This window comes from Babylonia areolata, chromosome 11 (genome assembly GCF_041734735.1).
Source record: "Babylonia areolata isolate BAREFJ2019XMU chromosome 11, ASM4173473v1, whole genome shotgun sequence".
NCBI lineage: Eukaryota > Metazoa > Mollusca > Gastropoda > Neogastropoda > Buccinidae > Babylonia > Babylonia areolata.
The window spans coordinates 43,407,474-43,419,748 of NC_134886.1; the positions used below are offsets into that span (position 1 = coordinate 43,407,474).

Below are 12,275 nucleotides of genomic sequence, written 5' to 3' on the forward strand. Positions count from 1 at the left end.
GACTCCCTATGTTCTATCGATCTCTGTGTCTGTCTGTCACCCTCTCTCTCTTTCTTCCTTTTTTGCTTTCTATATGTAAATGTTAAGCGTGCATGTGTTGGTGAAGTAGAGTAGAATGGAAGGAGAGAAGCGTGTTGGTCATCTCATGTGCTGTTCTTCTTTGTGACCATCATCAGCCTGAGGTAGGCTCTTCATTATCACCTGTGTGGGTCTGTTACCTGTCATCAGTCACTCATCACTAACAACAACTCAATGTCATTCCATCTAGAGAACATTTGCAGTCTGTATACTGACTAGAACTCTTGTATATATTCATTTATTCGTTTCAGTGAGTGTGGCCTAACCCCTTGTGTGAGGTGGAGAAGTTAACTGTCTGTCTGTCTTGTTGTTTTTTTGTACACATCACTTTTGTTATATACACAGTTAACTGTTTGGTTTTGTTATATACACAGTTAACTGTTTGGTTTTGTTCTGTACACAGTTAACTGTTTGTCTTTGTTATATACACAGTTAACTGTGTTATATACACAGTTACCTGTTTTTGGTATGTACACATGTGACTGTTTTTGTGCATTGCAGTTCTGTATATATTCAGTTAACTTCTTTGTTTTTGTCGTATACCGTTAACAGTTTGTTTTTGTTCTATACACAGTTCAATGTTTTTGTTATATTGTTGTTGTTATATGCACAGTTTACTGTTTATTTTTGTATGCAACAGTTTTGTTTACACACCTCTTCATTTCTGCACCAAAGCCTTGTTTGGAGTGAGTTACCTGTGGATTTTTACAAAATTTATTTTTCTGTGACCCTTTCTTCTGGATCCTGTCAGAGGCAATACTCCCATAGTGTGCCATCCAAAACCCAGAATCTGAGACAGTTTTTCTTTGTTTTGTGCTTGAATGGGATCAGGATGATGATAATGCTGCTTTGGAGACACACCTGACACTCTTTGGACAGGGCTGCAGACTCTGTACAATCCTGGTGTATGCTGGCATCTGAGAGATGCAGACACCTGCAGTGTCGGTTAAGAAATTTGAGAAGCTCTATGAAGGATACACCCAGGAAGTGGATGACACTGTATGGTCCAAATTTTCCTCATAGTTCTCTCAACACTGACATGAAGGCAGCTGGAAAGGGAAAAAAACAAAACAAAAACCACGTTTCCTTTTGATGGGGTTGGAGCCCATGATTTTCAGTTGTGTGTCAGTGATGCAGACCACAGAACTTCTTCCCCGTGCTCAGCTTGTTTTTGAGCGTTGAAAAACCTTACCTATGATGGTGAAGGGGTGCACAAACAGGGCGGTGTGCGTGTTTGAGTGAGCATGCGCGCATGTTTGCACATGTGCGTATGCATGAGCATGCGCGTGTGTGTGTTGTTTGCAGGAGTGTAATCTTGTGTGGGCGTTGTGAAAAGAAGTGTAATCAGTCCCACACCTCACCTGACCAGTGCTGTGCGGTCAGCAGCTGCTGATAGTCAGGGTCACTTTGCTGTGCAGACTACAGGGACAGTACTGCAAAAGAGCATGGCCTTGCACACCACTGTACAAAACAAAGTGTACCCACACATATTCATGTGTGCGTGCATGCAGACGCACATGCACACACAGGCACGCACGCACACACACACACACACACACACACACACACACACACACACACACACACACACACACACACACACACACACACACACACACACACACACACACACAAACACACGCACACACACTTGAGTGCTCTGCATGGTGCTTCAGTGTTGGCCTGGCTCCCACAGAAACTGGCATGGTCTTCATGGTTTGAAACATGATTGAAATACCATGCCTGACTCTAACCTTCAAACTTCTTTAACGCTCGTGTTACTCTGCATCCTGCTATTTATTTCCTGACCAAAAGTTCCAGCTTTAAAACGTGCTGTGTTGGGTTGTTGGGTGTCTGTTCTTCTGGACTCATGAGGTCAGGGTGCATGCTTTGATGGGATGTCGGATACAGTAGGCATGGTTGTGAACCTGTAACAGAGATGAATGACATGGACAGGATCAAGGCGTTGTTGTGAACCTGTAACAAGAAATGGGAAATATCTCCACCAGAGTCTGTTGCAATGAATTACACCAGCTACATACTGCTTCTCAGAGTCTTTTCTTCTTCTTCTTCTTCTTCTTCTTCTTCTTTATATTTTTCGTCTTTTCCTGTCCAAAACCAGGAGTGAAAATGAAAATGATGAACTGGAGTAAAATCTAAAGGGGGGGAGGAGGGGGGGGGGATGAAAAGGTAATATGAACGGCAGCGATTTTATTCAGTCAAAGAAACTGGACATGACAATTGTTTTGACAGGAGAAACATGTTGAGTAACAGAGGAGGCAAAACAAAATGTTGAGTAAGCTGAAAGGTCCAGTGTTTGCCTGTAACCAAAGCAAGTGATTACCTTTCTATTGCCATAGGAATCCTTTTTTTTTTTCTTTTTTCTTAGGGGGTATGTAGGGCTGTGTGTGTGTGTGTGGAGGGGGGTGGTGTTTATTTATATATCTATTCATTTATTTGTCTCTGAGATAAAGTTTAGCTGTGACAATTCTTCCAATGCACTCTGTAAAGAGATAGTCTGTTTCTTTCCTTTGCATCGGGCAGTTCCACGAGAAACAGCGTTTCAGGTTATCTGAAAAGACAGATTTCTTCAAAGGACTTGGAAATTTTGCAGTGTGAATTGACTAGTTTGTGCAAAGGTCCAAAGTTCCAGGACCCTTTTGTAGAGAGAATATTGGTCATGTAATGACAGTCTGCAGTGTGAATTGACTAGTTTGTGCAAAGGTCCAAAGTTCCAGGACCCTTTTGTAGAGAGAATATCGGTCATGTAATGACAGTCTGCAGTGTGAATTGACTAGTTTGTGCAAAGGTCCAAAGTTCCAGGACCCTTTTGTAGAGAGAATATTGGTCATGTAATGACAGTCTGCAGTGTGAATTGACTAGTTTGTGCAAAGGTCCAAAGTTCCAGGACCCTTTTGTAGAGAGAATATCGGTCATGTAATGACAGTCTGCAGTGTGAATTGACTAGTTTGTGCAAAGGTCCAAAGTTCCAGGACCCTTTTGTAGAGAGAATATTGGTCATGTAATGACAGTCTGCAGTGTGAATTGACTAGTTTGTGCAAAGGTCCAAAGTTCCAGGACCCTTTTGTGGAGAGAATATCGGTCATGTAATGACAGTCTGCAGTGTGAATTGACTAGTTTGTGCAAAGGTCCAAAGTTCCAGGACCCTTTTGTAGAGAGAATATCGGTCATGTAATGACAGTCTGCAGTGTGAATTGACTAGTTTGTGCAAAGGTCCAAAGTTCCAGGACCCTTTTGTAGAGAGAATATTGGTCATGTAATGACAGTCTGCAGTGTGAATTGACTAGTTTGTGCAAAGGTCCAAAGTTCCAGGACCCTTTTGTAGAGAGAATATCGGTCATGTAATGACAGTCTGCAGTGTGAATTGACTAGTTTGTGCAAAGGTCCAAAGTTCCAGGACCCTTTTGTAGAGAGAATATTGGTCATGTAATGACAGTCTGCAGTGTGAATTGACTAGTTTGTGCAAAGGTCCAAAGTTCCAGGACCCTTTTGTAGAGAGAATATCGGTCATGTAATGACAGTCTGCAGTGTGAATTGACTAGTTTGTGCAAAGGTCCAAAGTTCCAGGACCCTTTTGTAGAGAGAATATCGGTCATGTAATGACAGTCTGCAGTGTGAATTGACTAGTTTGTGCAAAGGTCCAAAGTTCCAGGACCCTTTTGTAGAGAGAATATTGGTCATGTAATGACAGTCTGCAGTGTGAATTGACTAGTTTGTGCAAAGGTCCAAAGTTCCAGGACCCTTTTGTAGAGAGAATATTGGTCATGTAATGACAGTCTGCAGTGTGAATTGACTAGTTTGTGCAAAGGTCCAAAGTTCCAGGACCCTTTTGTAGAGAGAATATTGGTCATGTAATGACAGTCTGCAGTGTGAATTGACTAGTTTGTGCAAAGGTCCAAAGTTCCAGGACCCTTTTGTAGAGAGAATATTGGTCATGTAATGACAGTCTGCAGTGTGAATTGACTAGTTTGTGCAAAGGTCCAAAGTTCCAGGACCCTTTTGTAGAGAGAATATTGGTCATGTAATGACAGTCTGCAGTGTGAATTGACTAGTTTGTGCAAAGGTCCAAAGTTCCAGGACCCTTTTGTAGAGAGAATATCGGTCATGTAATGACAGTCTGCAGTGTGAATTGACTAGTTTGTGCAAAGGTCCAAAGTTCCAGGACCCTTTTGTAGAGAGAATATCGGTCATGTAATGACAGTCTGCAGTGTGAATTGACTAGTTTGTGCAAAGGTCCAAAGTTCCAGGACCCTTTTGTAGAGAGAATATCGGTCATGTAATGACAGTCTGCAGTGTGGCCTTTGTGGGGTTTTTTTGTTTTGTTTGTTTGGTTTTTTTTTACTATTCTAAAAGTATGAAAAGGAATATCAGATTCCTGGTAAAATGTAAGTGTTTCCCATAACCAGTCTCGAGTATGAATCAGGCTTAAGCCATGGAGAAAAACACCATTTTTTGTGATTTAAAAAAAAAATTTAACCCCACAAAGTATATCAGATTCGTACATATCTTCAAAAGTTATTTCTGTGATAATAACATAAACAGAAAGACTAGTTCACTGCTATACATGATTTTCTGGTTTGAAGAAGAGTTGCATCATTGCCCAGATTTTGAGGAGTAAATTTATGCACCATGGAATGATTAGTAGAAGCAAGTATGAATGAAGGATCTGAAAATGATGAATCACTTCTGGATGAGGTGTGCCCAGTGAGTGAATGTGTATGGATTACTTACGCATTTCCTTAACTTTTCCTGCTTGAGAGTTATGTCATGTTGCACCAACCACTCCAGATCAACCAGTGGTTTCATGTCAGAATGTAGAATGTTAAAACAGTAAGTATTTCTTTCACCTGATAACGCTTTTGTCTTTGAGAGATCTTTTTACTAATGTTTAGTCCTGTTCAGGATTATCGTCAATGTTGTAACTCTTTCCCTTTGCAGTAATGTGGACACAACTGGTTAACACGAAATCCTCCATCTATCACCTACATTTCTACCAAACATTACACTCTCGCCTCTAGCTTTAGATCTGCTGGTGTAGTCAGTACAGTGATGTGAACAGATCTTTGTAACAGAAATGCTATAGTCGTGTATGTTCATTTCAGAATTACACATTCATCTCTGTCTCTGTATGTATTGAAAGGCATTTCTTCTGTGCATAATTTTTTTTCTTTTCTTTTTTTTTAATTCAATGAATCCAGTTCTAAATATTTGGTTTGCATTCAACCAGCAGCCATGATAATGTGGTTGCACAACTAGCAAGTGATTGGTTTGAACCCAATCAGAAGCATGTCACAGTTAGATTTTTTAGTTACCAGCTTCACTCTTTGGTGAAGGATGACTGCAGACCTCTGGCCTTGTTGCTGAGTGTTGGATCGACATTGACACCAGTCCTGTCTTGCCAACATGTCACTGCTCACTGGTCCGTAACCTGGTTTGGTCATTGGGGCACTGCACTGCTGAGTGCATCACCATCATTCTCCATTTCTGACGGTCATTGGATGAGGCCTGTGTTCCAGAAAAGCTCCTCTCTGTCCACTCAGTGATGTTGTCTGCCCACTTCTTTCGCTGTCTGCCTTGTTTCCTTTTTCCTTGCACTGTTCCCTGGAGGATGGTCTTGGAGAGGTTGTCAGATCTTGTCATGTGGCCATACCATCTCATTTTCCTTTTCTTTTTTCTTTTCACACCGACCAGTGTACTGTCTGGTTTTCCTGAGTTCTTCATTTGTTATTTAGTCCATGTAGGAGCTGCCAAGGAGTTGTCCGCAGTATCTTACTTCCACTGCTTGGTTCCTTCTCTGAGGTTCTGCTGCAGGAGTCCCAGGACTCACAAGAGATATGCCAAGATACTCTGGGACATTTACAGTAATGAATTAAGGACATATTAAGTGTATGGGGTTTTTTGTTCTTTTTTCTGATTCAAATTGTGTGGAACAGTGAAACACAATGACAGAAGATTTCATCACTAAACTCTGATTTCCATTTGTCACAGATATTTCACAGCTGGCTAACAACAAAGTTTTCAAAGTTTAAACATGCTTATATTTCTTTTTTGTTGTTGTTGCGAATTTGTTTACATAAATGTGCAGAAGTTCATGCCTTTCAGAATATCTGCTGATGAAGAAATGAATGTGTTCAAGACCACTGTCTTTTCTCTTTCTCTCTCCCACTCTCTCTCCCCCACTCTTTCCTCCTCCGTTCCTCATGGCTCTCACCTTCCCTCTGGGTTCCGGAACCATGTCACCGTTACTGGTGCACATTGATGGAATCCATGTCGGCTTGTCTGTCATTGTCAAGACTAACTCTACCATGGTTTTAACCCTGTGACTGCTGGTGACGAGTATGCTTGTCATTGAAAGGCTGTTTTCCGAACTGAGATAAGGCTGAGGTTACAGGTCAGGATGCTTTTTGCCATCCTTTGTTTGGACTTCTTCCTCCTGGGATTGGGATTAGTTCTGTTTATTTGATTCAAATCGTGCCCCATAAAAGTACACAGGAAGTCACTGTTGCACTAAGGATCCACACCGCACTGGTCTTTTTTCTCTCACCAAAGCTAAGCAGTCAGGGGGTTAAAGGCTGTGTGTGTTCAGACATTCCTTTATTCATGTTTCACTTTCACACACACACACACTCCCCCCCCCCACCCACCCCGCCCTCCCCCAACACACACACACATTCATGCACTATCAAAACTGTCTCATCACTCTCGGGATGATGCCTAAAAGCAGTCACTGACCCAGCTTTACCCTGCCCCAACAGGCCAACTACGTGCTGTCCTGGTCCAAAGAGGGGGGCAGCCTGCCGCCACGTGCCATCGACCAGAACGGGGTTCTGATCATCCGCAACCTTCAGGAGGAGGATGCTGGTCAGTACACCTGCACCGGATCCGACCCCATCAGTGTGGACAGTGCAACCGCCATCATCACCGTCCAGGGTCAGTTCTTTGATGTTATCGTCATCGTCGTCTTCCCCTTATTATCTGTTTAGAATTGTGTTTAGAATTGCATGTTTGTTTGTCACTGCAGTCATCACCATCCAAGGGCAGTTCTTCCTTGTCATCACCGTCGTCGTCATCTTCCTCTTGTTATCTGTTTAGTTGTGTTGTGTTCGATGTGTGTCTCTGTACGTGTTTGTTTGCCACTGCATTCATCATTGTCCAGGGGCAGTTCTTCATCATCGTCGTCTGTCTTCAAAGATTCAAAGAAATTTAATCCCCCTTTTGCCTCTTTTGGGGTGTAGAGGATACAGTTAGAATACATAGTCACTGAATCACAACTTCAGCCCAACAGTGTCACCAAAACAGGCAACACACACACACACACACACACACACACACACACATTCAACCGCTAATAATAATGATTTGCAACAGCTCAAACCATAACATTTTGTTTACGAACTGGATGTCTAACAAACCAACCTTTGAATGGAAAAAGAAACAAACAAACAAAAAAAAACCCACACACAATGAAACACCTTTGTCATTGTCATATGTGTACGTATGGGGAATGGAGAAAAAACACAAACAAAAAAATCCTTTGCCATTGTCATAATATGTGCACCGATGGGGACGATTCCCCCAATGCATGCATTGAGCCCCTCTCAAAAAAACCTTTGTCATTGTCATACGTTTCACAGAGGGGTACCGTTCCCCCACCGTCGAGCCTCTCTCAAAGAACCAACCTTTGTCATTGTCGTATGTTTTACAGACAGGGACAATTCTCCCACTGCATGCATCGAGTTTCTCTCAAAGAACCAACTTTTGTCATTGTCATGCGTTTTACAGGCGGAGACCGTTCTCCTACGGCACGCATCGAGCCTCGCTACCTGGAAGTGATGGAGGGTGACTCCATCGAGTTCCGCTGCGTCGCAGAGGGAACGCCGACCCCTACGGTGCGCTGGACGCGAGGTGCCGATGGACCCCTGCCGGACTACGCCTCAGTGCAGGACGGAGTGTTCAGGATCGCCAGCATCCGCAGGTCTGACCAGGCAGAGTACTACTGCACGGTCACCAACCCAGCTGGCTCGGCCACTGTCCGCACCATCATCTACGTTACTCCCAGGGGTGAGATAGTGGTGGTTTTGGTCCCTTAACCCATTCAACCCTGCAGAATTTTACAGCTTCAGTGGGTTTCCGTGCCGCATTGATGCAAAAAGATGCAGAAAATACACTTGTTTTGGTGTCACATACTGTGCCATGTTTAACAAATGCAAACGAGGCCTATCTGTTTGCTCCTCTTGGTCAGAATTTTGCACACAGCTTTGATCTCACCTTTGATGATGTAATTTAGTAAGCTGCATTTGATGTGATACAGTTTTGATCTCTTCTTTGACGATGTAACTTAGTGAGGTGCAGTTGATGGGATACAGTTTTTATCTCACCTTTGATGACATAATATAAAGAGCTGTAGTGAGTGTGATTTGGTTTTTTATGTCACCTTCTTACTGATGCAATATTCTTTTTTTCTTTTTTCAATGACATCAGAGACACCGAACGTGGACATTGTCATCACCATTCGACGCGCGCAGATAACGGCCACGATTGGTGCCGACGTGCAGCTGGAGTGCTACGCTGAGAACAACCAGAACATACAGCTCATCTGGTCCAGGCAGGGTGGTCTGCCCCCAGGTAGGAACTTTTCTTTTTTCTTGCATTATTGATCTTTTCTTTTAGTTTTTACTTCTCTTTGTTTTGTTTTTTTTGTTTTTTGTTTTTTTTTTGTTTTTGTTTTTTTTAGATAATGAACTGACATAACGTTGCTGTCCTAAATACCAGAGGGCATGACAGGCAGTTAGGAAGTAATATGTTTGGAAATAATTCCGTAACATAAATAGGAATCAGTTAACTGCCTGACTGCTGAGAGGAGAGTTCACCGTCCCTAACGTCCATGATATTGTGTTGTCAGGTTTGAACCAGGTGCCAGGAGAGCTCACTAGCTCTTAACGTCCATGGATTGTGTTGACAGGTTCGAACCAGGTGGGAGGAACTCTCACCATCCCTAACGTCCAGCCATCTTATTCTGGTACCTATATCTGTACTGGCACTGGACCCACTGGAATCACTGGCTCTGGCACAGCAACTGTCACCGTCACTTCTGATGGCGCATGTAAGTAGTACTTGTACTCGTCTGTTTGAACTTTACTTTGAAACTGTGTAGATGTGTTTCATGTTTATCATAGTTGCAAGCAAATATGGAAAGAAGAAAGGTGTGCTTTATGTGTATCATAACGAAAGCGAAAAAAGCCTAATAAACATGTTTATGTAAATGATAATGAAAAGCAAAAGAAACAGTAAAGTTGTGCTTTATGAAAGTCACAGTGAAAGGCAAAAAAACAGGAAATATGTGCTTTATGTATGATAATGAAAAAAGAAATAGGAAATATGTGCTTTATGTATGATATAATGAAAAGTAAGAAAACACACACAATAATAATGTGCTTTATGAATATCATCATGAAAAGGAAAGAGTAGCGGTGTGTTTTATGCGTAACATAATGATAAGCAAATTATTTTAACGTCGTCATATGGATTGTATGAGTTCGTGTGAAAACACTTTCAGCTGCCTCAGCAACCACCATAACTGTGTGTTTTGAGCACTGAAGAATATACAGGAAGGCAGACAGATGTCACTGGTTGGACAGCCCTATTGGTTGATAGACTGATGTGATGGGGATGCCTGCCTCTTGGCTTTGATCAGGCAGAAAAAAAATACAGCAGCACCAGAACATTTTCCTGGATCTCTGAAGTCCATACACCTGTCAGTCCGTCTTACATTTGACAAATCTGTCTTGTGGAAAGATACCCTAAACATATGTGTACCATTTTGGAACAGCTGTATCGATTTATGGAAAAATGTAAATATCGAAGACTGTTGTGACTGCTACGGCCAGGGACTGCCCATTACAGAAAAACAAACAGGAAAACAAACAGAAACGCCTTTTTTCACAGGTGGACAAACCTGACTACAGATGAGGTTGTTACTTGAACAGTGTGCTCATGTGTTACATTATGTATGCGTATAGAGATGCCATGGAAGAATAGTTTGGCGCTAGACTTCTGACCCAGTGTTCACCAGTGATCAGGGTTGGAGGCTCTGTTTGAGCATAGTGGTTTTGTCCTGGGGGAAAGGCACTTACTTCAGTCCCAGCTCCACCCAGGTATGAATGGGTACCTGACGTCGGCTGGAGAAGGAGAGAGCTGGGCCCTGCCCTCCTGGGCTGAGCCCTTGACACCGTGGATATGAAATTGCTGTCCTTATGGCCATAAAACACTACCTTGATGTATGCCTACAGTGGTGTGCGTGTGACATTTTGCAGGGGAGCGACCCACCGTCCGCATAGAGCCAGAGCGGCAGACCGTGTCGCAGGGCAGCACAGGAACGCTGCGCTGTATCGCCACTGGAAACCCCCGCCCCACTATCAGATGGTCGCGGGCCCGGGCAGAACTGACAGCCAACCACAATGTAAGTTTTCATTCTGTAAGAACGTTGTTAGCCAATCACTGTGTAAGTTTTAATTTCGTAAGAGCACCGTTGGCCAATCACAATGTTAGTTTTAATTCCATAAGAGCTTCATTAACCAATCACAGTGTAAGTTTTCATTCTATAAGAGTGCCATTAGCCAATCACAATGTACGTTTTCATTCTGTACGAGTGTCATTAGCCAATCGCAATGTAAGTTTTCATTCAGAAAGAGTGTCATTAGCAAATCACAATTTAAGTTTTCATTCAGAAAGAATGTCATTAGCCAATCAAAGTGCAAGTTTTTTTGGGGGGGGTTATTCAGAAAGATTGTCATTTTATCATGTTATTTGTTGACACAGATTCAAGGGGACATTCTGCGCATTACCCAGGCCACAATGGATGACCGTGGTTACTACATCTGCTCTGCTGAAAACGTTGCCGGAGTTGCACAGGGTTCTGCCTATGTAGAAGTTGAACGTAAGTGTGTATGTGTGTTTGTGTTTACTGTGTGTGTGGTGCAGCAAAATGTTCATGGTTTCATCTTTCTTTTGTTTCCTTTTCTGTTGGATGAAACAGGAGACTGTTCTGGGATTGTGTAGTTTGTGAATGTGTTTGTGCGTGTGTGTAAGTAGCTGTAAGTAAGATGATTAGATTTGCAAATGTTGCCTAGCTATACTTTTGGCGTTAAAAGACATTTGTGTTTTCTCAACTTTAATGTGACGTTGTGTATTTGGAAATGTTTGTTCTGGGCATGAAAAGATTATTTTGCTGTAATCCTCCATACCCCAATAGGATTGAAAGGATAATTAAAACTTGAAACTTGTGTTTGAGTTTTGGTCCATATGCATGAACAGATATGTGAGAGCAAGATTTTGGCCTTCGTTGTTTATTTATCACAATGAAAAAGAAAATTGTCATTGGCAAGGTAGTTAGCATGATACAACCTTAGAGCTGTAAATGACACAATCATAACAGCAGAAACTGTTTGCTAGGTAACACAGGAATGAACAAGGAAACAGTTATTCAGAGACATAGATTAGAAAGCACGGCAGAAAAAAAGACTAATAGAAATATATCTTCTCATGTTACCTGCTTTTATGACATGGCACAAAACCGTTCACTCAGTGTCAACTTCGTGTTTTCAGACAGCAAAATATGATTGTACAACAAGGGAGAATTAAACAGCGGGTTGGATTTGAGTACAAAGATACGGCAGTATTCAAGGTGTTTTGAATGATTCCCAGCCATCTGCAATATTAGTTGCTGAGGTCATATAGCACTCTGTGGTGGGTAGCTTGCTGCAATTTTATTTTACTGGTAGTATGACTGATGACCCCCCATCCACCCATTACCCCCCCACTCCATTGTTGTGTGTGTGTGTTTATTTTTTCTTAGTACACTCCCCTCTCACCACATCCAATCCCATACCCATCCTCCACATCCACTGTACACGTATGTATGTGTATGTACTGAAATGAATGAGTGCATACATGTCTAAATTACCTTGTAGTGAATAGACAGCAGAGTAATAGGAAAAAAGGAATTTAAAAAAGGAGGTGTGTGTGTGTGTGTGTGTGTGACAATCAGAATCATATTTGTCATGAAAGCCATGAACGAAAGCCGGACATTAAAACTGACATGATGTATGTGTGTGAAACCAGGACGCCAGTCACCTCAGATCGAGCTGTACCCTGAAGAGCAGCAGACCATCATGCCG

At 42.3% G+C, this 12,275-nt stretch overlaps 1 protein-coding gene across 14 annotated transcripts in view; it reads left to right on the forward strand.

The window, feature by feature from the left end:
* Positions 1–12,275, forward strand: part of LOC143287757 (basement membrane-specific heparan sulfate proteoglycan core protein-like) — a 310,798-nt gene that overhangs the window by 246,950 nt on the left and 51,573 nt on the right. For all 14 annotated transcript variants that reach the window (XM_076596017.1, XM_076596019.1, XM_076596022.1 and 11 more), the window contains 7 exons: positions 6,855–7,029; positions 7,882–8,160; positions 8,581–8,724; positions 9,062–9,202; positions 10,413–10,558; positions 10,918–11,035; positions 12,220–12,275. The exon at positions 12,220–12,275 is cut by the window's right edge and continues 68 nt beyond it. In XM_076596017.1, coding sequence (XP_076452132.1) covers positions 6,855–7,029; positions 7,882–8,160; positions 8,581–8,724; positions 9,062–9,202; positions 10,413–10,558; positions 10,918–11,035; positions 12,220–12,275 — 1,059 coding nt within the window. The remainder of the gene's footprint in view (positions 1–6,854; positions 7,030–7,881; positions 8,161–8,580; positions 8,725–9,061; positions 9,203–10,412; positions 10,559–10,917; positions 11,036–12,219) is intronic.